We start from the raw sequence: 27,628 nt of genomic DNA, 5'->3' as shown, positions 1-27,628 counted from the left end.
CGGTTAATTAATTCATGTAGTGGGCTTTTGTTATTTATAATGGACTTGCTGGAACCCGTGGTTTCAGTCGCGTGGTACCTAGGCAAAAAGTTACATTTTCTAACCAAAATGCATGCATTTTTATAAACTTTCACAATTATTTTGATATTACAGAAAGAAATAAGATTTATAAACTGCTTCACTGCTTCAGAATTATTAACTATGCTGTGCCCCGCCGTTTTACCCTCTTTGCTCCGCTCCTGTTGGTCCGTGATGATATAATATAGCTTATACCCTTCCTCGATAAATGGCCTATCTAACACCGAAAGATTTTTTCTAATCGGACCAGTGACCATCGGACCATGAGATTAGCCCGTTCAAACAAACAAACTCTTCAGCTTTATAACATTAGTAGGTAGAGATAGTCAACATCACATTAGCAGAACCTGACCTAAGTTCTTCCTTTTATTGCCTAAAATCCAAGCAAATGTATCGTATAACACAAAGAAAAGCATCTGCAATCTGCATCTACTTTTTAGAAAATAATAATATAGACCCCATGACAAAAAAGTTGCTATCATAAAACAATACGCATTTATACGAATGTTAAAACAAGAAAACATTATGATCAACTTGTTATTGGGAGTCGCGCTTTATCGCCAAAGTTGAATAAAGTACAGGAAAATATATATTTTATATCCGTTTTTATGATATAATTTATTTCGTCCGTTAAATTTATTGTCCCAGGAAATTGGAAGCCTCGTAGCAGGTAAGGTTTTTTGACGCTAATACTTGATCTTTTGTTTATATATTTTTCATTAATCTATATGTAACTAGATTTCCGCCCGCGACTTCGCCCGCGTTTTCAAAGGAAAACCAGCATAGTTCCCGTTCCCGTGGGATTTCCGGGATAAAACCTATCCTATGTGTAAATCCAAGTTACACTCTATATGTGTGCTAAATTTCATTGTAATCGGTTCAGTAGAATTTGCGTGAAAGAGTAACAAACACACACACACACACACACATCCTCACAGACTTTCGCATTTATAATATTATTAGGATTAATCTATAATATGTAATAACCTGGCTGTATAGTGAATTAATTAATTAAATGAAAATTTTATATTGAAATTAGCTTCAGTTTAGTGGCTTTGTCAACATAAATAAATAAATTCTTCTTTGTACACCAAAAGCGCCTTTTATTTCTGTCTATATTTAGATATCTTATCCGTCTCAGTTCTACGCAAATGTTCAGCTAAATCGGTTCAGCCGTTTTTAAGTTATAAATAGTGTACTAACACGACTTTCTTTTATAATAATCGATGACAGGTTAGGCTACTTCTTTGATTGTTTTTTTATGAGGGCTACACAGGTCCTATGTGTTTTTAAAATAATGAAGTATTTATACAGAAATATACATTTTTCTTAAAAACTTTTAACGTTCCTGATTTTTATAATTATTGAATTATAACGTTAAATACCATTAAACAAGGTTTATATCGGTTTGATTTAAATTACCATAAAACAGGGTAATTGATTCTTCCCTGGATTAAGCTTTGCTAAGTGTTTTCGAATACTTGCCATGTTCGTCTATTAATGTCTCTTTCTACACAAAAAATATAGGCTACAAAAAATATATGTATGTCTGCACGTATCTTTTGAATGAAGCAAATAAAATAACATTTGTGCTTGAAAATAAAAACATTTTATAATTATTGTTTAAAAACTACGACCAAAACCTAGACTCAAATGTCAATGAAGTTTGTAAAGTTATTACCTACATTTATATACTAAAACTATTTTGGACAACAATAAATTTTGTAAATTTTACTTATTAAATTTCATATCTTCAATCTACAAAGTGATTTCCAATTTAATTACTTACAATATGTTGAACAAATATATGAGACGAATATATATATAACAAGACTTGCAGAAACAAACATTTTGAACAAAGTAAGAAAAATGTCATTCAAATACATGCGTCAAACTTTGTGAAGATGGAATCTTCTCGAAACTTTACCAATATAGAATCGTTCTCGAATAAAACTTTTTTATATTGATCACATGCTTATCCGACTATTCGAAAAGAGGGTAAAGGCTTTTGCTTGTTTATAGAAAAATTGAAACATACTAAAGTAAAATAATAAGTATTTTTAATTTTATTTATTTATTTATCGTAATTATTTATTTATTTATTTATTTAACACTTTATTGTGCAAAAAAAAAAAAACAAAATATACATATAAAGGTTACAAAAAATAAGATTAGAAAGCACAAAAGGCGGCCTTATCACTATGCAGTGATCTCTGCCAGGCAACCACGGGGAGAAAGGCAAAAAGTTGTCGGACAAAATAAAAACATATTTTTAGAATAGGGTAGAAATAATAAGAGAACACAATAAAATATATACACATTTTATACAGTGCATGATATAAATACGTAAAAATGAACAAAAATAAAAAAATAAAAAATATATAAATAATAATATTACTAATATTACCTAAATAAATATATGAAATACAAATATATCATAAGATACACATACATACACATATGCATACTACATAGTAGTAACTATATAAATATTAAATATATATATAATATATATATATATATATATATATATATAAATAAATATAAATATGTCTAAATAGAAGTATACTACATAAACTAATCCGAATTATAGGCAGTTAAGAGGAAATGATTACGGACATGATGTTTAAAAGAGGATAAGGAAGGAGCAAGTCTGATTTTTAAAGGTAGGGAGTTCCATAACTTGACGGCAGAGACAGCAAAAGAACCCTCATAAAAATTGGTGCGATGAGAGGGAATACACAAAATAAGTTTGTCAGCTGATCGAAGAGAGTAGTTTTCGCAGTGTTGAAAAATGAAGTTATCTTAGTTCTCGATTCAATAATCAACATAACGTGTGTCCCTTGTGTTATCGCTTACGTTATTATGCCATAGAATATTAACTGTTTTGGCCTTCATTCATAAATATCATGCCGGGAAAGCATTACTCAAATTAGCCATTACCAAGAATTTGCTGGACTAATCTTAAGAAAAGTAATGAAAAACGTGAAAAATGTGTGCCTTGGTGGTATGTAATAAGCACTAATAAAAGATAAAAAGTTAAATATCGTTAAGAACACAAAATATCGAATAAAATGTAATAGATTACAAGATTAATTCCAGTCGACCATTAAGGTTAGGAGAAATAGTTTAACGGTTTCTGAAAACTTAGAAGACGTTGAATCAGTACACATTATATAAATCATGATAAGATAAGATTTTATGTGTTTTTATAAGAGTAGTTATAGACCATTGAACTTTCGGTATTTTTCATTGTTGTAAATGTTTGTTTGCTCTACATGACATTTTCTTGAGTGAAAGGAAAATCGAGCACTGAAATAAAAGCAAGTTATAAGGCGTATAGCGTCATTAATAAAAAGTGTGATTAATAAAGAGGAAACCTTAACACTGCTTTTGTTTTTAACATTTAGTATTATTTAAGTAATCAATTTCCGAACAGAGAAATACCTATTTTCTTGCCTTAACGTCTAAGTTTATAAGATTTCTCTTACATAACTAGGCAAAGGTCAGATTCGATAAAACTCAATTTTTTTTCATTATGAAACTCATCAACTCATATAATTCTCATATAATTTATATATAATTTATATGATTTAACTCATATAATTTTTCCTTCAGATTTCTTAAATCTGAAGGAAAAATTATATGAGTGAAATACTACGTGAGGCTTGTTCGTACTAAAAGGGGTCTTAAGTGCTCCAATATTTCACTTAAGATTCATAAAGGTTCAAGGTAGGTGCTAAATATTATGTTTTACTTTACTTAATTACGACTAGGGTAAAAATATATAAAAAAAGACGTGTGGCACTCGGGGACTGCCGCGGTAAAGCTATTGTATAGCAATTAGCATGCCTTCAAGCCACACCTCCGAGCCCGTCGGTCGGAGCGTGAGGTTTTTTCGTTACGGAATTTCTCGATTCGGTCCCCGCGCTCAAGGCCCGCGATAGAAGCTATGCAATAGCTTAAAAAAATACGCCAAATTAGCTTAATTTACCGATTACAAAATAAAATCAATTAATTATTAATAAAAAAAATTTTATTCTTTAATAAAGATAATTTAACATATTCCCACGTGAAATGTATAATATCATACGATAGCTTATGATTTCTGAAAGTTAATTTATTAACCGGCCTTTATTTTACGATGAGTTATTTATATAGTTATTTATTCGTAACTAGCGGTCCGCCCCGGCTTCGCCCGTGGTACATGTTTACGTTTTCTCTACATAAGAACCATCCTCGTTATTCAAGGAATATAATAAAAAAAGAATTATCGAAATCGGTTCAGCCGTTCTCGAGTTATGCGCTTACCAACACATTTTGCGATTCATTTTTATATATAAGACTAGCGGTCCGCCCCGGCTTCGCCCGTGGTACATAATATTTACGTTTTCTCTACATAAGAACCATCCTCGTACTTCAAGGAATATAATAAAAAAAGAATTATCGAAATCGGTTCAGCCGTTCTCGAGTTATGCGCTTACCAACACATTTTGCGATTCATTTTTATATATAAGAAGATAGTTATTTATTCGTAATGTATGATGCCGTTTTCTTTAAATGTAGAGTACAAAACAGTATTGCTTATCAGCGTCCATCTAATGTATTCTTGTTTTCTTGGCATTAAATAAAATTGATAATTGTAACCAATTACATAAAGATGGAAGTTTCATAAATCGTTTATATTTCTGAATAGATAACTGAAAGAAGATTAGTATTCTTCTATGAACCATTTTTTATGTCTGTATATTACTAGTGATCTAAAAGTCTTTGAACTTATGTTACAAACAAGGGTGACAAACAAACACATATTTTAGCAACGCCCTTCAGGTGAATATGCTTCGCGTCTAAATTGTGAAATTATTATCCATATCCTAAAACTTTGGTGATATTTTTTATTTGGCGCTTACGAAACTTTGTCTTACCGTTAGAGAATATAAGTATTCTAATAAGATTTCAATTTGTTCTAATTTATAAGGGGTTCAAGTGGGATTATATGTGAAGATGTTATGGTGCAATTTTCTTGATATATCGAATGGTATTCCGAGTAAGTATAGTAAAAAGTAACAAAAGAAAGAGGCAAAAATATAAAGCATACAAAATAAAGCAAAAATATTTTCAGATGGGAGTCGTATTTTCTATGACTAGCTGTGCCTCGCGGTTTTACCTGCAGTGCTCCGCTGCTATTGGTCTTAGCGTGATGATATTATATATAGCCTTCTTTCCTCGATAAATGGGCTACCTTACACCGAAAGATATTTTCAAATCGTAATATAATATAATTCCTGAGATTAGCGCGTTTAAAATATTATAATCAATAAAATTTATTATTTTCTTATATCATCAGAATCGAACCTAACCAATCTTATTTCTACTCATTAACAAGTCAACCAACGGGTCAGTTTTTAAGTTACAATATTGACGCAAATTAAATGAAAAAACCTTTAAAAATAACCAATAAATGAATAAACATACTTATCTATAATCTTTCGACCCTTCGATACAAAGTATACAATCTCTACTAATTGCTTTCGACATTTTCTTACAAAAAGGTCACTATAAATGGATCCCCATTAAAACTTGCTAAATAAATTCCATGTTTTTTCATCCCTGGCATCTCTAATTTGTTTAAGCTTGACATTAACATGATAAAACTTGGAAATTCGCTTGTTTTGCCAAAACAAGTGACCTTTGTGTGTCTTTTAAATAATGAGATCTTTTATGAAAACCATATAATTTCAGGAATAAGAAAGTATGGAGTTAACAAATATAATATCTATACTAATATTATAAAGCTGAAGAGTTTGTTTGTTTGTTTGAACGCGCTTATTTCAGGTTCCTGAGATTAGCGCGTCTTTTTCGCGGATTACTGGTCCGATTTGAAAAATTCTTTCGGTGTTAGTTAGCCCATTCATCGAGGAAGGCTATAAGCTATATACCATCACGCTAAGACCAAAAGGAGAGGAGCCATGCGGGTGAAACCGTGGAGCGCAGCTAGTATATTATACATATAACTACTCAATATAATATTTGTAGGTCAGCGAGTATAGAATATTTTGCTAACTTGTTTTTTCCATACAAAACATCAACAATTCCAGAAAAAGGTCGATTTTCATGTTTTATACGACTTACACAAACAACAAAATTCGAATTTTTATGTTGGGTCATAAGATACCCATTTTATTTTATTAAGTCTTGTTTACTCCTGTATATTATGATTATAACACACTATATCTAAGCAAAAAGAATTGATAAGCAAAGGTAATTTTGTTATTTCAAGATTTCAGTATCTATGGAAATATAAGTATTTATGGAAACATAGCTTATTACGCAAAAAAGGACTGTGAGATAATTGTGTCATTATTGCACTATTGTTTGACATTTCTATCTGAGACAGTACTAAAATTCTCATTAAAAAAACTCATATTTCGAATTCATATATCATCCTTTTCAGACAATCGTATAAAATTTCACTAAATTTTTGTGACACACTCGCATTAACTAAACGCACACCTGTAAACCTTGTGCAAGTATACAACACACACAAGTATAGCATAATGACGTCATTTGTGAAAATTGCCAGCCGTTGGGTTAAATTGCTCCTTAACGGAGACATGTACAATAAAGGCTTTGTCAAAGAGAACGCGTCAAAGTGCTATGCGAACGCCGCGGTGTGTCGCCGTGATGTAACACGTCGTTGTGTATAGCATACCATCCCGGTATATTTACATCAAACGAGCGAATGGTCATTCTAACCCCACCATATAAATTTTTTTGGTGTAAACAGGCGTAGAGCATTCTTTCGTTGTTCTTAGTGCGTTCGAAAAGATTCTATGTTATGTTCTAATACTGAACAACACTGAATATGAGTTTTCGTTTACATTAAAAGAACTCGAAAGAATGCTTGCTCTAGCTCTATATTCGTTTGGTGTAAATGCACTGTCAGAGGGCCAGTGTTGCGTACTGCAAGCGCTGGCGTTCTATTTGACGGTATATTACCATCACCGTATGTATATCATTTTGGCGTCATAGCGCGGCGTTAGCTTGACGCGCGCTTATGACGCGTTCTATTTGACAAAGCCATAATTGTTCCTAGTCTATACAGTCACACGAGTTGAAACTTACACCTAATTACCCTTTAAATCCAGTTTCTGAACTAAAGTACCTAAATAAAGCAATTATTAGTTAGGACGAGGCAGTCTAAATGTCTATGTTCAGTGGCTTATGTATGTCTTGAATTTATATTCAGACCCAAATTCATGTAACTCAAAATCAATCAGTTAAGCATAATTTCAATTGTCTGAAGAATATCAAACAACACATGTAAACCCATATTTTACTTGTTTGTAATATACATAACTAGAGGTCCGCTCCGGCTTCGCCCGTGGTACATATTTCGCAATAAAAGGTAGCCTATGTCCTTTTTCGGGTATCAAAATATCTCCATACCAAATTTCATGCAAATTGGTTCAGTAGTTTAGGCGTGATTGAGTAACAGACAGACAGACAGAGTTACTTTCGCATTTATAATATTAGTATGGATTTAAAATTAAAATGCCCTGCTAAATATCATAATATATCATCTTCACTTCATCAAGTACTATTAAACAAGATATCTAGGATATAGGTAGTTGCTACTATCTCCAGCAAATATAAATAATTACTTTCAGCAGACAACTTTCAATTTAGAAAAAGACGGCATCTAATCGAATTATCCGTTTGGGAGCTACAATGATTCACACATAAACTTATAACACTACTCTTTTTAGATATATGCTTAACTAACCGCGATCGATATGAGGTTTCACGCCTTGAAAAAAAAGACAAATTAAATTTATTTTTCAACACTTTTGTGGGTAGTTAATAAATTACTTAAATGTGCCCTCTAAGAAAAGGACTTTTTCTTTTCTGTCCTCAACGAGAATCGACCTTGCAAAGGCTAATTAGTAGGACGCAAACAAATGATTTTCATTAATCCCAAAAAATGAAGTTTAATCAACTCAAAAGAAAGGGATTTCCATGAAACAGATATGAGACGCAAAATTTAATTAATCCCAAGCTTTCCAGGAAATTGGTCGTTAAAAGTTTGCAAAATTATCCCCGGATTGTCAGTTGAGTGGTGGGGTGCCAGCAATTAGTTATTTTATGACGTCTCCAATAAGAACCATAATCCTGTGTTGATGCGACAATTTGTACCATAAAGTAATTTGAAAATATTATTCATATACTTAGTTCATATATCATCCGCATAAATTAATACTTTTTATATTAAACTAGCCGCGCCGCGCGGTTTCACCGGCGTGGCTCCCCTCCTGTTAGTCTTAGCGTAATGATATATAGCCTATAGCCTTCCTCGATAAATGGGCTATCTAACACCGAGAATTTTTCAAATTGGACGAGTAGTTCTTGAGATTAGCGCGTGCAAACAAACTCTTCAGCTTTATAATATTATAGTATAGATAAGTATTATAGATATAACAACAATTAAATGAAGCCTACATATCAAATGGAACAATGAACACCACAAAATGTTGCCTATAGCAATACCAGACATCCAATTTCGTCTGTGAAAAGACACAATATATCGCTGTAATCCCATTTATACGACAATCGAGTACGTTAGAAGAATCGATTACAGATTTGTATTGGTGTAAAATATTATGGCCTTTTATATCTTTAGCCATCTGCCTGGAGTTTGTTTTTATATTAGATACTAGCGATCCGCCCCGGCTTCGCCCGTGGTACATATTTACGTTTTCCGGGATAAAATATATCCTGTACGGATTCGAAAGAATCCCTCTAAGTAATGGTAAAAGAAATTTTGAAATCGGTCCAGTAGTTTTTCAATACAAACATACAAAAATACAAAGGTTTCCTCTTTATACCTAATATTAGTATAGATTATTACTAGCTTTTCTACCGCGGCTTCGCCCGCTTTGTGCAAAACATAATAAATTATACACCTTCCTCTTGAATCACGATATCTATTAAAACACCGCATCAAAATCCATTGTGTGCTTTTAAAGATTTAAGCATACATAGGGACAGAAAGCGACTTTGTTTTATACTATGAAATGATTATTACTAACCAAAAGTACCCCATGAAAGTTATAAGCAACATAATAGATCATACTTTCGACTAAAATCCATATCGTCTATAGCATCTTATATATGGTGTCTTACTATTAGTATACTAAGCGCCAAGGGACTTGTAGTTTTGCATACACTGATCACGTAAAAAATACTTAGGCGCGGGTCAAACACAAGCGGCGCGGGCGCGGGCGTGCCATAAGCGCACCTCTTCAACCTGTTTTGCACCACGTCCTTCTTCTACATTTTGTATGATAGAACTTTGGAAATAGCCAATAGCGCACCCGATGCGCGCCGGCAGTGCGCCCGATGCGCGCCGCGCCGCTTGTGTCTGTCCCGCGCCTTAAGCAACAAAATTACGTCAAAATTTTTTTGCTAAATTTTTCCGGAAAATCCATGTTTTCTTCTCTAGCTTCGCGCAGCCGGTATATACCGCTTCTCTAATGTGAGCATTTTGTCTATGAAAACATAATCTTAAACGATATCTCACGTGCGGGTGGCAAATTTGGGCGTGTTGCTTGTTATTGGTGTACACATAGAGTTTTACGAATTCATCTATCCAAAAAAAATGCGTCTGGAATTTTATAAGTATTTTTGACGTAAACTATAACCTCCTTTAAGCTTAGTATACCAAAAGTTGGACACTCTAGTGTATAGTCTATGTACTTTCAGAGACTTCAAAGTATCCGAATATACTAGTATTCATTAAAGTAACGTCGCACATAATATAACTAGCGTCACTTTTACTAATGGCTAGAGAAATTGAATTAATTTAGCTACTTGTCCTTTGACGAGTTAGTGAGTGTCACTTTTAGTATTATAATAGTGGGCCAGACAACTTCAAAAGCTGAGTCTTTTGTAAAACCATGTTAAGCGCGTCACATACGGTGAAGATACTATAATATTTTATCTTAAGATACTGTTATATTTTATATTACAGTATCTTAAGGTATCCGGTATCAGCGTTCTGACCATCATTTTTCTTTTTGTCATTGCGTACTAAGACCCCTGTAGAACCGCCATCCTGTTACAAATGACGCGAAATTTTGTGGGTCATTTGTTGATGGATGGCGGTTCTACATTGGTACTACATTTGTACGCAATGACAAAAAGAAAAATGATGGTCAGAACGCTGATACCGGATACCTTAAGATACTGTATTTTATTTATTTATTTATTTATTAACACTTTAATGTGCTGGCATACAAATAAATTCTTAAAATTAAAACTTAAAACTAGTCCAGCACAGAAGGCGGCCTTATCACTTAAGAGTGATCTCTTCCAGGCAACCTACTGTGTGGAGTAATATTATGAAAAAGGAGGTAGGTAGGAAGTACAAATATATATATATATACATACATAAATATATGATCTATTATAATTACATATTACATACATATGACAATACTGTAATATAAAATATAACAGTATCTTAAGATAAAATATTATAGTATCTTCACCGTGTGTGACGCGCTTTAAGCTATGATAGTCTACGACTTGTTCATGATATTACACAATAGTTAAGATGCTACATATAATATACAACTATTGTAAAGTTTGTATTAGTTAGTGATAGTCAAACCTACTCATAACGAACAAGTTATCAACAAAATCAATAAATTTGGGTTTCGAATTATGTTGTATAATAAATTTCAATGAAAAGTCGGACTGAAATATATACTCGACAATTAAACACCCTTCTCGTTTCATTTCTTGGAACATATGGATTTTAATTAAAAGGATGATAAATGTTATATACTTTACGGTTCAGTTATTTCAGCTCATTTGTAGCTCTTATTTTTCACACTTAACAAATATTTATTTTCTTCTTTCATGTGCGTACTACTGCTAGAGACTATGTATTTAACTAAAATATTTGTTTTATTTTTGCTCGCTACAAACAAACAAGTTTTTCTTTTTAATAAACATTATCTTTTAACAAAACTAAAAAGCGTGGAAGAGAAAAATACTAACAATTATTTATGACACAAAGAACGGTACAAAAGGTTGTACACTGAAAAATATTCACTTTTTACAAGCTTTTATTACGTTAATTCAGTACCTTAAGATTCTAGATGTGATTATTATATATTTAACTAGCTTTCCGCCTGCGGATTCACCCGCTTTGTCTATAACCTAATCAATTATAATATACTGAAACCTTCCACTTAAATCACTCTCAATCTATTAAAAAAACCGCATCAAAATCCGTTGCGTAGTTTTAAAAATTTAAGCATACATAGGTTCATAGAAAACGACTTGTTTTATACTTTGAATAGTGATATGACCTGTTATGCATAAAATATGAAACCTATAGACTACCACAGTATTTAATTTCTCATAAAACGATTTGTTATTGAAGTGAAACTTCTTTATCGGGGTTGGAAAAAAATTTAGTGTAACATTTTTTCGTTACGCGTAACATTTTTCCGTTACGTGCCATCTTTTTCTTATCCCTACCACGCGTGATTCGACGCATTTCTGTAAATAGTAAATTATTTTTTTATTAATAAGGTCATTAAGAAGTTTCACTTCTTACGTGTGTACACTAGTACATGCACGCATTCTTTTGTTATTTTGAAGCTTAACCGCTCTTTTAGATTCGTAATATTTAAAAAGCATTCTTCGATAAACAAACATATTTTTAATTCGAAGCAGATTTTCGAAAGAGATTGTGCAGAACAAAACAAGCAAACGGTATCTATTTAATACCTATTAATGTAGATTAATAATATTCTCGCTTTTTTCTGGACTCTAGGATTCTATACCTAAATAAAGGAAAGGTTCAAAAATTTTGTTTTTTGAATTTCGATAAATATAATATTTTTTCATGAATCATCCAGTATCCATATATCATTGTTTTTCCACATCTATTTGTTCTGCAGTGTAAACTTTATAATTGTCCCGACTCACGGGTGAGGTTAATTCACAAAAATATTTTGGCTTCGGACCAGAAATATATTGAGTAAATACACAATCAAGATAGATTGTTTTCAAGATTCTCCAAAACAATTAGACCGATTTTGATCTGTTGATCGGGTATATTTTTTTAGACTAGTAGAATTGAAACTGTTTACATTCTGTTTAGATTCAAATAATACAATATCACTTGTTAGAGACTGCACTGGGCTTTTATTTTATCCTATATTTTAATTATCTATACTAATATTATAAAGCTGAAGAGTTTGTTTGTTTGTTTGAACGCGCTAATCTCAGGAACACCTGGTCCGGTTTGATAAATTCTTTCGGTGTTCGAGGAAGATCGAGGTAGGCTATAGGCTATATAATATATCATCAGACCAACAGGAGCGGAGCGGTAAAACCGCGGAGCACAGCTAGTATGTAATAATTAATAATTATCCTTTTTTCTTGAATGGCAAAGTTATGACCTTATTGAAACAAACTTCTTACTTTAAAATCACAAATAAATACCAACTTCTTAAATAAATAACTGAGTAAAACTTTGATTCAATTTATCATTCTTGGAAAGGCTTAATTAAGTTGTCTTTAAGTAAGCTATAATAACTTGAGAGGCTAGGTTCAATCTTGGTTAATTACTTAGTTAATTAAAATTGAACAGAACACTATATTTGCTGTTGAGTGCTTAGTGTTTAGTATTAGTGCCGTAGCTTAGTGGTTAGTGGTCTTGATCATGCTTCAGAGGGTGCGAGTTTGATTCTTAGTAAAACTTGGAAATAGTTTTGTAATCTTAAATTAGTTCGAGAATAAAATGGATACATTGTGTTAACATATTTTTTACAACCAGCTGTGTCACAAGTTTCCCGTGAAAAAAAATATTCACCCCCATTTTAACCGTTAAAGAATTTATTTCTGAAAATGAAAATAACTTATGTTCAACTATTATTTAAAAAAAATTGCGGCTTAGTGAAAACGTAACAGACATAGACGAATTATCGCGTTTTTAATATTAGTATGGTTAAAAATCGATAGAAATCCTTGATTTTTGCATATTTTATCTGGCAAAAAGTTTTAGCAAATAGTTATTTCTTTACAAAGTCTCTCCTTTTACTTTTTTATACCCTTACATATTTTCAATTGGGCAAAATTTGGGAATGAATATTCTCTGAGTTTATACAATACTAGCTGTGCTCCGCGGTTTTACCCGCAGTGCTCCGCTCCTGTTAGTCTTAGCGAGATGATATAATATAGCCTATAGCCTTCCTCGATGAATGGGCTATCTAACACAGAAATAATTTTTCAAATCGGACCAGTAGTTTCCGAGATTAGCGCGTTCAAACATAAAACAAACAAACTCTTCAGCTTCATAATATTACTATAATATAGAAATAGAAGTATAGATTATGATATCTAGAACCATTGTAAACATACATTTAACATTCACAAGAATTATTAGAAATGAATTTATCAAGATAAATTACATCCTAATTAATTTGCGGACATTTAGTTTCAATTAATTGTGGTCCATTTAGAGCTTCAAGAAGGACTTGTCCCTAATGCATTATTCAGAAAGGGTAAAATGTTATTAGTTCTAACGCCTTGCAGACCTCTCTTGAGGGATAAGTTTGACCTTTATACCAGATTCATCAACCTTCAAATAAGGTCGTCATGACTGAATTGGTATATATAATGAATAGCTAAGTGGAGAATGCAGCTTTAAAGGAGTAAAAAGTACCCCATACATACCCTACCTACATACTACGAGTACATACTAGGTATATGGTACCTACCTATCTATCTATAATATATATATATAAATCTCGTGTCACAATGTTTGTCCTCAATGGACTCCTAAACCACTTAACCGATTATAATAAAATTCGCACACCATGTGCAGTTCGATCCAACTTGAGAGATAGGATAGTAACATGTGGGTACCACGGGCGAAGCCGGGGCGGACCACTAGTAGCTGTATAAGTTCAAACTAAAATATACAGTTGTTATAAATATGTACACATATTTTTCAGGCGATAATTCATATACCTAAGTAAGTTCAAAAACGTAATTTTTATAACTTGTTTTTACATGCCCAAACCCGTTATTTTTCTCACTTTTATTAGCTTAAATTATTTCAAAGTAGGAATCAGTGTAAGTTAGAAATAATATACCAAAGTTACAGCAACTAACTTTTGTTATTTGCCGTAAAAGCCCCTGGGGTAATTGGCCTAAACATAATATTTGAAGCTCTCCCTTTGGCCACTGTATGAGATTTTGTTATTTCAATAATAAGTGAAGATTATTTCATTATTTTGAATATTATATGGATTATCGTACACATTATTAACTTATATTAAATTTTTAACATCATTTTGATTTATAAAGAGATTTTTTAGTTGTATTTACAAATTTTTTAAGTCATGAAATTTGATCAAACAGTATGGTAGATCCAGCATTTAGGTAAGTATTATAATAATACAATATCTTAACTACTGAATAGATAAATCATAACTCGATAAAAAATAAAAAATCCAACAACATTCAGTCTTCATAGCATAAATGGTGACTGTGTTACGGCGGGGGCACACGATGCGTTGCGGCGCCGCACCGCAAAGATTTCACCGTGTCAGTGGGCACACGAGCGGTGCGTCGCCGTAACGTTTTTATATCGCAGCGGCGTCGTAGCAGCGTTGCACAGCGTGTCCTTCCTTGTGACGCAAAACAACTGAGCGGTGCCGCTCCGACGTCGCACCGCATTCACCCCTCCCCGCCTCGTCTTGGTGGTTACAAGTCCGGTGCGGCGCCGGAGCGCATCGTGTGACTTGCCACAGATATTTCTATGTAAGACAACGCAGCGACACCGCTCCGGCGCCGCACCGCCGCCGCAACGCATCGTGTGCCCCCGCCGTTATTGAATAAAATCTACGTACAAATATTTCAAGTGTTTTCTGAAATGCACTTTTAACCAGGAACGTTCTATGTACACTTCAAAGAAATCTATATCATCTGCTGAGAATTGTTTCACTTCACAACTGTTTTCCAATATGAACGTTTTATAAAGAACTATTTTCTTCTATTTATGGAATTGTTTTGGAAACATGCCTTTGCTTTCTTATTACAAATTATGACATTTAAAATAATATAATAATAAAGTTCCAGTCGCAATCACTTATTAAATTATTTCTATCTAGCTTTCCGCCCGATGCTTCGCCCCCGTTTTCTAAGAAAAACCCGCATAGTTCCCGTTCCCGTGGGATTACCGGGATAAAACCTATCCTTTGTGTTAATCCAAGTTACCCTCTGTATGTGTGCTTAATTTCATTGTAATTGGTTCAGTAGTTTTTGCGTGAAAGAGTAACAAACACACACACATCCTCACAAACTTTCGCATTTATAATATTAGTAGGATAGCAGCCAAAGATACTTTTGCAGCTTTTTATTTGTATATTCAGTAATATTGTAGTGAAAATAATTATTATGAGTAGCATAGGTTTCCAAGAATGAATCTCAATTTTCTATCCATTTCATTTAATGATGTTGTTATATTTTTAATTAAATGCGGTATTGTAGAGAGTATCATTTCCATAGTTGTTATCGAATAAAACAACGCAAGTACGTATAATTTTAACATTTATACGTTCTTCAAATTGTAAGTTACATTGAAAAGGATTACGGAACTACAAAATGTTATGAAAAAAACTAAACCATCATTCTTTTAATTAAACTATTATTAAGCAATTATTAAAAAAAAGCTACAACGATTAATCGCTTTCCTAGTCCATAATTATATTATGTCTAATTACATAGTAGATCACATTAAAAGGGTTGTTATATAAAAATTGAACCATTACAAAAAAGCAAGTAACTTCTATCACTTCACGATTATAGGCGTATAATAAACTACATTAGCGTTAAATATGGGGCCGAAATTTTTAACAAAATTCACAGAAAGCTTAGAAGACCCCAATCACCCCTTAATGGGACCAGTAATATCTAGTCTGAATTTAGCAGGAATGTGGAAACCAAATAATAAGATCATAAACAAGGTCACAATAATACAGGTCTGTGCAGCATTGTCTCAAGTAACTGAATTTATTGAACTATGGTACTTAAGATCAGACATAGGAAGTGCTATGAGAAATTTATCTATAAGTACCCTTAGTTTAACTTGCGTAGTCAAATCAGGCACCTTTGCACTATGGCAGAAAGACTGGAGACAAGTGATAGACTATGCTTCGTCTTTAGAGAGGGAACAGATAGAGAAAAATGACAGAGTCACGAATCAAATTATGAAGAAGTACACTAAATATTCTAGAAGTTTAATGTACTTTTATTGGTGGGTTAGTTTCGGTACAGTACTAGCGGTATTATTTGCTCCTTTGGTCATGTATTTGTCATCTTCTGAACAGCAAGAACTTATAAGAAATGGAAGTTTACCGTATCCAGAAATTATAAGTTCCTGGGTGCCTTTTGATAAAACTAGAGGATATGGTTATGTAGCTATTCTAGTTATACAAGTATGCATGTGTACTTATGGTGGTCTTACTGTAGCCAGCTACGATTCTAATGCTGTGGTTTTGATGACTTTCTTCTTTGGCCAATTGGAGATATTGAAAGAGAATTGTAAGAGACTATTTGATGAAGGCAGAAGTTCGGTGGAACGTATCCGTGAATGCCATTATCATCATGTAGAACTTATCAAGTAAGAAACGAAAAATATATCAAATATAAAACATTTACTAATTCAATTAGAGTTCTTCTAGAAGCACTTTTGAATCGTCATAACACAGTTTTACCATTTACCCCCGTTTTGGAAAGCAGATTAAGCTTTGGAAAGCAGATTAATAAATAAAAAGCGTGTGTGCCGAGCACACGTGTCAGAAGTGAAACTTCTTTGGCAAGATTCAAAGGTACCAAAATCGTCACCTTACTCCACGACGTTACGGTATGGCCATGACGCGACCTTTAAATTTTACTCTAAACGCGCCTAAAGAAGTTTCACTTCAAAAATCATAATTCAGAATAGAAATAGTTAGGTACACAGAAAATAGTTGCTAAGAATTGAAAATATACGCACAGAAAATGTATATTATTTCGAGATCTAAAAGGAATATTTCCTTTTGTTTTCAGACATGCCAAAATATTTAATAACGTCCTGTCTCCAGTTCTATTCCTGTATATTGTTATATGTTCTCTAATGATATGTACTAGTGCTATACAAATAACAAAGGTAAGTGAATAAAACAATATATTAATTTATTAGTATTCTTTAATATAAAGTGTCTCTATACCTCATATTATTTCGGGATCCATTACAAGGTAAATATATTACTGTATTAAATACAATGAAAACAGAAACTATCTAATTAATAAAATATATTTAATTTGAATTTTCTCAGTAATTGTCCAGGGACATGGCATTATATTAATTAATTCAAATAGTTAATAACTACCTAATGTTATTATATAAAAGTTCTCACCCACAATCAGATAAAGTGAATACTATCAAATTTACCCTCATTAGGCGTTGTTAGAATTATAAAATGTACCATAATAGGATAAAACATGTTACTTAATAACAAAAGATTTCAAAAATATAGTTTATCGTTATAAAATACATTTTATACTGCAGTTGAAACAATTTAAAAGATGTTAATTCAATTATATTTTACCTGATCTTATGCATAATCATAATTTTTAATTATTTTTTCTAATCACGTATTATATGATATATATTTCTTTTAATAATTTGTCTGGAAGAAATCGCTAATTAGCGATAAGGCCGCCGTTTGTAACAATGTCTCCTAGATTAAAGCGCGTCACACACGGTGAAGATACTATAATATTTTATCTTAAGATACTGTTATATTTTATATTACAGTATCTTAACGCTTCCGGTATCAGCGTTCGGATCATCATTTTTCTTTTTGTCATTGCGTACCACCCACCCCTGTAGAACCGCCATCCTGTTACAAATGACGCGAAATTTTGTGGGTCATTTGTAACAGGATGGCGGTTCTACAGGAGTCTTAGTACGCAATGACAAAAAGAAAAATGATGGTCCAAACGCTGATACCGGATGCGTTAAGATACTGTAATATAAAATATAACAGTATCTTAAGATACAATCTTCACCGTGTGTGACGCGCTTAAGTCTCAAATTGTAATTTTTAAGAGCAATAAAGTATTAATAAATAAATCATTTTACAGGAAGGAACTACTACAATGCAACAGTTATGGATAGCGGAGTATTTAGGAGCTCTCATAACTCAGCTTTTTTTGTATTGTTGGCACAGCAATCAAGTATATTATATGGTACGTAATAACTAGTAAACCTTATTAATTCCTATTAAAAATTTAAGCGTCGATATTTTCAGAAGACTAACATTTTCATATATAATTCAAAAGTAAATAATATTGTATTTTTTCTAATATCGTAAAGTCCCGGTTTTTTCGTTTTTCTTTATCCTACACAGCAAATGGGGAACTAATTTATATAAAAATCAATCGATAAAATATAAAATCTCTTTTGTTTCAAGATGTATATTTATCGGTTTTCACCTTTTCACTTTCTTGTGACTATCAAAGAATTGTCGTAAATAATGGTTTTTTTACAGCGAATCGATTATTTTCAGAGCCTTACAGTAAGTGAAGGAGTATATTTCAGCCATTGGTATGCGCATGGTGTGCGCATGAGACGAAATGTAATCTTACTGTCTGGTCAACTGAATAAATGTATTGCATTTTCAGCTGGCCCATTCAGTGAGCTTAATATTTCAACGTTTGTTGCGGTAAATATATCTTTTTTATTGTCTGCGGCCATCATTTTTAAGTTCTCTTTGTATTAGTTTTTCGCCCGTGGCTTCGTCCACGGTCTAAAACCTTATGAATTGTAATATATTAAATATTATGTAATTTTAAAGATGGAGGCATGCAGACACAGAAGCCGGAAATCTACTTTGTTCTATACATACTATGTTGTGATTTATGGTTACATTTTTTTCAGATATTAAAAGGTGCATACAGCTATTACACGTTTTTAAAACAAAAGTAATTCAATTATTGTCCTGAATTCTACAGCACAATTTTTCGCTTTCAATAAAATAAATTTAAAAATATGTTTGTTCTTTCATTTTCCTGTACTTTATTGGACTTTTATATAGGAAGGGTTGGGCCATATCTTAACGAGTCGTGTTATTAATTTATAAATTACTAGCTTTCCGCCCGCGGCTTCGCGGCCAGCTTTATAAACCTAATTAATTATGTACTAAAACCTTCCTCTTGAATCACTCTACTTATCTATGAAAAAAAAATGCATCAAAATCCGTATACGTAGTGTTAAAGATTTTAGCATACAAAGGGACATAGGGTCAGAGAAAGCGACTTTGTTTTATACTATGTAGTGGTATATAAGCCATATAAAAGTTCATTGAGTGACAAGATATATCTATGCAATTCAAAATACACCTCGAAGTTCAAGGTAAAATTTTTCGTAATTTATTATACTTAAGGGCTTGGTCTAGTAGTGCAAACAAATGCATCCTGTCATCCTATATGTAAATAATACAATTGTACTAAGGGAAAGTTGCTCCACTTAATTTTAAAAAATTAAATCATTCGTATAATTTAATATTCGTAATAAGTACCAAAAATGACAATTTGAAACAATTTTCGTGAAAATTACACCGGGTGATTTTTTTTATCAGTACACAAAATTTGCGAATACTTTCTATTGATATCTTAGAAATAAGCTTTCCATACAAAATGCATAACTCTATACATTTTTTTCGACCTAAGTTTCTTAGTGAAAGTTGTTCAGTTTTACTAATAAAACGGATAAACAAATTTTGTATTTAATAAAAAAATGTAATGTTTGTGTTAAAAAATTATAAAATAGAAAAATACGCAAATGAAAACAAAAGATATTTATTTCTGACTAGCTTCCGCCCGCGACTCCGTCCGCCCGGATGTCAGTCTTCGCGTCTTCTACAGATTTATTATATTATGTATAATATATAGATTTATATTGATAAACCTAATAAATCTTTTGCTAGCATTCTGATGCTTTATCGGTTGCACTGGATTTATCTCTTTTTTTTCAATCGCTTGAATGATATAGGATGGGTCCTTGATGGGCATCGAATGCTGAAGTCTCGAATCAATCAATTCTGACAGTAGGCAATTTATGTAAAATCTTGATAATGGTCTATCATTTTATTTTGCCTAAACGTTACATACTTTTTTATATATTCTATTTTTAACGAATGATTCACTCCAGTCCAAACAGCAAATAAGCAGACTTCTGCTTCTGCAACGTTTAGTTGTCCCTGAATTTGGAAAAAATAGTCATGATTCTTATCTATGACAAAAGTGTTATTTTTTGCATTGTATTTCAAATATTAAATTTTTTTTAACCGCATCTTCCGCATTCATGTCTTTTGCCGGAATTAGACATTTAACTTCTACTAGTCCCATTTTCCCTTTTTGATATGGGAGTGTATAAAGTATTTTTTTTAGATATTTCTCGTTATACTTTTAAAAAGTTATTATTGTCATTTTGCTCATTAGGTAAAGTAATTTCGATATCAGTTTTAAGTTTTTTGATACCTGCAATAATAACGTCATAATCGCCTGCACATACTTATCGATTAAACCCTGTATACAATCCACCATCCACATTCATAATGTTTCCTGTCCTCCTCTCCTTTACGCTGTTCACCGATACATTTTAAATGAGTAAATCTGCTACCACTGAAGGATGTTTCATTGTGATCAGCAAATTTTCACCACTGTTGTCGATTATTTGTTTTTCATTTTTAATCAGCAATTGGGAATCATCAGTTTTGTTTTTTGCAGATTGGTGATGTACCCTAACAATACGTCGAAAAGGGAAAGCATCAACGAATTATCGTTTTCGTCCTCTTTTTTTATTCTTCGCGTCTCTGTTTGTTTAGTTCTCAACCCCACTGAATTTTGATGATGTGATGATAATCCATTCGTTTTAATATTGGTACTTAGAGTTGGTAGACTAAACTAGAAATGGTGGACAAAATTTGTCAGCGCGTCTGTAAGATCAGAATATAAAACCAACATCCTGTATTTAAGTTACAAAATTAATAATCAAACAACATGCTGCTACGTTGAAAATGACTAGAAGAAAAAATTAAAACACCTCGGATCAATTTTGGAGTAAACAAATCATTTTCCCCGTATGGAGATTTCCCCGGATGAACTTGGGAAGTTCAAGTTCTCAATACAAGTTTATATTATATTTCGTATTTCTCAAACGAAAAATAAACATTTTTGGAACTTCAAAAAAATTATATTATAAGAAAATTTATGAGCTTACTTTAGTTTTAAAGAAATATACATCCCTTTACTGACACCCCGTAAAATAAAGAAATTGTTGCCAATCACCTTTGCAATCTATTTGGTTTCATTAACTTTATGTTCGAAGATAATTTTTTTTCTAGTAGTTACACGCGTATTTTTTTCGTTTAATTTCCATATCGAAATCAAATGTTTAAAAATACGAATATTTGCACAAAACTAAGATAAAAATAATCAATTAACAAAAATATTAAATTTAATGAAGTAGAGCCACTTTCACTTCGGTATGAAGGAAAATCGAGCGTAGAGCACACGTCAGAACGCTCCGGCCCAAGGAGCGCGACTAAAGAAATTCGCTAGGATTTTTCCTTATTATTTTAAATATTTTTTTAATATTTAAAGAATTATCAAAATTCAAAAAAAAATTTTTTTAACTTAGCAGTATTTATCAATCGATTTTGTGAGGCAAAAAATGGGAAATTTAATGAATTTATAACGTTCTAATTAAGAAAATCATAAGTTTTTCGGCAATTGTATTCAGCAGTTTTTAATAACGACTATATAAGGATAATAATGCGCTGATCAGATTGTGTAAATTGTAATCGGTTGCAACGTAGTGAGTGCACAAACTTAGCTCGAAATGATTTTGGGGGAAAGAGACTTATCTTGAAGGCCTGATTAAGGTAACATAAAGTAACTTTATAAATGTGAAAAAATTCACGCGCATTGCGTATATAACACTTATTGATACACAAGAAAAAAAAATTCAGTTTATCATTTCATTAGCCGGGAAAAAATTGTCAAATAACTTGTTGAAAACGCAATTTTGCTAGACTGCAGCCTTAATCATTCATTATATTCTTCTATGTAATAAATTATACTATAAATATTGTCAATTTAATAACTAGAAAGTCGAGGTTACATTATAAGGCGCTATTGGATTTTCTAAACTTCTCTCTTTTGGTTGAAAATGCAGGAAATTGAAGTGCGATTTATGAAACAGCCTTAGGAAATATGGCCAAGCCATTTTCTATAATATTAGTTTTAAAATTCTTTATTGCATTGAAATTAAAACATTTACAATTTTATTATAAAATAGAACTTTTTAGGGCAAATAAAACTTAATATTGACGCTAGTGATGTGATATAATATTTTCGTTAAATAAGTGCTTAATATTTTGGATGTTTTGTATAGAGTAGATGTATTTAATTGTTAATTATTATTAGTGGATAGTGGTTGACGCGTGAGCGTAGAACCGAGGGGTCCTGGGTTCGATTCCCGCTGGAGACGAAGAAAAAAAAATGTTTCGGTCTGGCAGAGAAGGCTGATCACCTACTTGTCCCTAAAAAAATCGATCAGTGAAACAGATGCACGCATAATACATCTGCCCCTTACCCCACTAGGGGACACGGGACTTCACTTAATTTGTGACTAAGTAATTCTTCCTGCGAGTTATCATACAGAGTGAATTTTTAATTCACTAGAACTGGGCTGAAGCATTTACCACTGTTAAGTTAGACGTAAGGGACAGTTAAGTTACATAAATACTTATAAAAAGAAATTCAATATCAAGGCATAAGTACAAATACTAATAATAAAAAGTAAAAAACTAAAACCCAACTACGACAAAAAACGACGCTGAAAAAGTATAAAACAAGATATTCAAAATACTGAACTGAACAAAGTTGCTAATGTAGTTGCAAGTAAATGGACACAGTAGACTCTACCAAGATGCCTTCGTTGTAAATTGACAATAATATCATACAATACTATTCTGAAGTATGCAATATTCCACTATGTAGAGATAAATTTTCATGTTTCTCACCTCCTTTTGCTTTGCCGTAGTCGGGTAAAAAAAACTGAAAGGTCCAATATATTGTGAAAGGAAAATTGATTTATATACTTCTAGGTATCCTGGAAAATACTATTATCGACTGCGTTAGTTCTGAGAAAGCTCGGACGGCGAGCAAGTTTTATTAGATTCTCTATCGGCATTCCCTGGACGTTACTTCAGAATATTTCAATTCTAAAATTAATTTTAACTCATAAAAATGTGTGTGGCATGCTGTGTGCTTATTTTAGTTAATTCTCTACTAATATTATAAGTCGAAAGGTGCTCTGTCTGTATGCCTAGACGCTTTCGTCTAAACTACTGAACTGATTTTGATGAAATTTGTATCATTGACAGACTATAATTTGTATTATGAAAGTAAATCGAGTGTCACTGACTTCAAATTATTATGATAAACATAATATATATATTTTTTTTTAATTGAAAAATAATAATCAAATCAATCTTTTCTTCGTGTTTTTCTTTACACAACACTATTAGTTTAAAATAATTCTACACTACAAACCAGCAATCATTGTTGTATTTTCTTACTTAAAAGAAACAAACAACCCTCAATCTTACGTTCCAATAGGACATAATCACGTGTTATTTTAGCAAAATATTGAGACATGTGTCCGCCCACACTATCAGTAATAATTTCAGGTTTGAATACAAAAAATATTTTAACAATGTATTCGTCAACTGAAGCGACAGCAGATGGCCTTTTGTTTGTTCTTTGCAAAATATAATTGAATCAAAGCAATTGAACTTTGAACCCTTTGTTGTCGATAGATTTTTCTGAACAAAATACCTTCGTAATTTGCCAAAATGTTGGCAAAGCTCGAAGATCCCGCGAACCCTTTATTAGGCCCCACGTTAAAAGGTTTACAGGCTTGGGGAATGTGGCAGGAGCAAGGAATGAGCCGAATTATGTACAACATCCTCCATTTTCTAGCTATATTATTCGTTGTTAGTCAGTACGTAGAGCTCTGGAATATTCGATCGGAATTGGATATGGCTCTACGGAACTTGTCAGTTTCTATGCTAAGCACAGTTTGTGTCGTCAAAGCTGGTACATTTGTTCTGTGGCAATCCGATTGGAAGCAGATCATTAACTTTGTTTCTGATACAGAGAAAAAGCAACTGTCCAAACGGGACTCTACTACAAAGAGAATCATTAGCATCTATACCAAATATTCTAGAAACGTCACAAACTTCTATTGGTGTTTAGTTACGGCTACAGTTTTTACCGTTATCCTAGCACCGTTAGTAAGTTTTCTGTCATCTGCTGAGTTCCGTGAAAAGATAAGAAATGGGACAGTGCCGTATCCAGAAATTATGAGCTCGTGGGCTCCCTTTGACAAAACAAAAGGCTTCGGTTATAAGGTAATGGTCTTGGAGCACACTCTGATCTGTTTTTATGGAGGCGGCATTGTAGCGGCTTACGACTCTAATGCTGTAGTTTTGATGACGTTCTTCTCTGGTCAACTCGAGCTTTTGAAAAGAAATTGCAGTAGACTTTTTGGGGATGGTAATGAATATATAAGCTACAACGAAGCAGTTGCTAGAATTCGTGATTGTCACGAACATCGCATGAATTTGGATAAGTAAGTTTTAATATTATTTTTATCATTGCCATTTATTACAAAGCATATTATATATAATACTAGCGGTCCGCCCCGGCTTTACATATTTCGCAATAAAAGGTAGCCTATGTTCTTTCTCAGGGTCTAAAGATTGTCTGTGCCAAATTTCATCAAAATCGGTTAAGAGGTTTATGCGTGAAAACAATACATACATACAATATTTCATAATTACAAACTTTTCCTCTTTATAATATTAGTATAGATTGAATAGTTATATTATGAAAGGTAAAAGCAAAGGCATTTAGAGTTTATTATTCTTCATTAAATTAATCATGTTTCAGATTCGCCAAGATTTTAGATTCGTTACTATCACCAGTAATGTTTTTGTACATTATTATTTGTTCTCTCATGATTTGTGCCAGTGCAGTGCAATTAACAACGGTGAGTTCTTTAAAAAGATAATTCACTGAATAATCATTCAACAAATTAATATTAATCATGCTTGCGTTGGTCGTAAAATCACATTTTTAGCATTATCTCCGAAACATTTAAAATGAAATATTACCAAGAACGCAAGCATATTATGTCCATTGTCCAATATGTTATTATTAGAATAATAACTTTTTATTTGAGTGCTATTGAAATGCACTGATCAGAACATGAAAATTCTTTCACTTACAGCACTTACAAAACAGTATTCAGGACATAGCCTATTTTTTTTTAAATCCGGCATCAGCCCAGCCCAGAGGCCAGAAGGCTACAGTTCTAACCCTATCCAGTTTTTAGAAAATTGTTTAGATTTTGGAATCTAATGCTAAAAAGCGGATATTAACAATTTATTTTCCTGTAACAATCTGCAGTCAGATTTAATTTCACATTTAGAATCAAGGGAACCATTTTGTATCCATCTGTCAAAGGACTAGCATGAATTTATAGCTGTATTTGATTAATTTCTAGGAAGGTACGACGAGCATGCAACGCATCTGGATAGCAGAATATTTGATAGCTCTGATTGCCCAATTATTCCTGTACTGCTGGCATAGTAATACAGTTTTCTTCACGGTGAGTTATTTGAGGTAGTTTGTAAATTAACCATGCATAAGTACCTAAATACCTCGACCTTTGGCATCCTGTTCAACTATGCGAATACAAATTAGTGCTTTTTGCCCAAAAAATGAAAACAACAGATATGTTTGAAATTTAATATGCATAATTCATATAGAATACACGTTGGTTACATACATCTTATATATAAAAATGAATCGCAAAATGTGTTGGTAAGCGCATAACTCGAGAACGGCTGAACCGATTTCGATAATTCTTTTTTTATTATATTCCTTGAAGTACGAGGATGGTTTTTATGTAGAGAAAACGTAAACATGTACCACGGGCGAAGCCGGGGCGGACCGCTAGTTTCATATAAAAGTGATCTGTCTACGAACTTGCCTCGCATGGGCTTCTTTAGTAACTTGATATGTGTGATTCCAGGACAAAAAGTCACATACAATTAGCCATTAGGTTTGTCCAAACCTTATTTTTATAGGGAAGGATATAGACAAAACAACTACCTATTTCGTATATTTATTATAATTTTACGTGTGTTGAAATAAATGTCTTTTTCCTTCTTTAATGAATGTTCTAGAACCTAAGTGTAGACGAGGGTATCTACGGCAGCGCGTGGTGGTCGCAAGGGGTGCGCGTGCGCCGTAGCGTCGCACTTCTCGGCGGACAGTTGAACAGAACGATTGTCTTTACTGCTGGCCCGTTCACTAAATTGACTGTTTCTACTTTTGTTACGGTATGGTTAAGTTTTATAGAAGTAATTTTTGGGATGATATTATTCAATTATCATGGACCTATCTAAGTAGGTACCTAATAGTTTTTTGGAGGTAAATATGTAAATAAATTGAGCACTGATAGAAATCAATCATGCCAGCCAATCAATCTTCTATCAATCAATCTTGTGACCAATCTTCGTAATGCTAACGTAAAACTTGTTTTTAATAATATAAATGATCTTGACCACCAGGTTGCATGAAATTGCTGCTGTAGCGATGAGACCGTCTGATTTCCGTCGACTATTTCGGATGCAGTCTATTAATTTGTATTTCAATACACTTTGATGTACGATAAAGTGTTTTGATTTGTCTTTAAAAGATTAAAATACTTTGTTGCAGATACTAAAAGGATCATATAGCTACTACACGCTTTTAAGCAAGAAAGAAGATTGAATGCCTACCAAGATTGCAAGTATCAGAGTTGAGAAATTACACTCTATATGTAGAGAGAGACTCTATGTTCACACTGAACGTTTTGCACAAAAATTTATTTATTAAAAAGGTTTTTTGAAATGTTGCACTGTAGTATCAGATAGCCTTAATTGTTCAATATATTGTTTAAGAACTGAAAAATGGCTTGTTTTATTCCCCTTTTTTATTAATTATTTCTATTAAATACTAATTAGGTACCTGCATTATAATATACTAACTGTACCTAATTAAATAATTACTAACTGTGCCCCGTGCTTTTAACCGGTCCTGTTGGTCTTAGCGTGATGATATTACCTACATGGGTCTAGCCTTCCTCGATAAATGCGCTACCTAACACCGAAATAATTTTCAGATCTGACTAGTGAGATAAGCGCGTTCAAACAAACTCTTCGGCTTTATAATATTAGTATAGATAATACAAATCAATATCTACATAACAAATTCGAAGAAACTAGAAATTTGTTACAATAGAATTAAATAAACATCTTGCGAAGGTATAAACTATTACAACTCCTAGAAAGTTGTT

General features: G+C 32.5%; 2 protein-coding genes and 1 long non-coding RNA gene across 3 annotated transcripts in view; all 3 read left to right on the top strand.

Moving 5' to 3' along the window:
• The window catches only part of LOC149479319 (uncharacterized), a 267,645-nt gene that overhangs the window by 19,480 nt on the left and 220,537 nt on the right, over nucleotides 1-27,628 (top strand). The gene's annotated exons all lie outside the window — the stretch shown is intronic.
• Nucleotides 16,002-19,138, top strand: LOC149479324 (odorant receptor Or2-like). The gene is made up of 5 exons (XM_089708302.1): nucleotides 16,002-16,786; nucleotides 17,215-17,314; nucleotides 18,295-18,399; nucleotides 18,720-18,875; nucleotides 19,091-19,138. Exons 1-5 carry the CDS (start codon nucleotides 16,002-16,004, stop codon nucleotides 19,136-19,138), a joined length of 1,194 nt encoding a protein of 397 aa, XP_089564428.1.
• On the top strand, nucleotides 24,075-27,091 carry LOC149479323 (odorant receptor Or2-like). Its single transcript, XM_089707790.1, has 5 exons — nucleotides 24,075-24,853; nucleotides 25,174-25,273; nucleotides 25,790-25,894; nucleotides 26,475-26,630; nucleotides 27,010-27,091. The coding sequence occupies exons 1-5, from the start codon at nucleotides 24,075-24,077 to the stop codon at nucleotides 27,061-27,063; spliced, it is 1,194 nt and encodes a 397-aa protein (XP_089563916.1). The 3' UTR covers nucleotides 27,064-27,091.

The sequence above is a fragment of the Colias philodice genome, chromosome 20, assembly GCF_061535455.1.
Source record: "Colias philodice isolate Cphi_HAF_F1 chromosome 20, ilColPhil1 Martin Lab GWU primary, whole genome shotgun sequence".
Lineage (NCBI taxonomy): Eukaryota > Metazoa > Arthropoda > Insecta > Lepidoptera > Pieridae > Colias > Colias philodice.
This window is presented reverse-complemented; position numbering and strand designations above follow the sequence as displayed.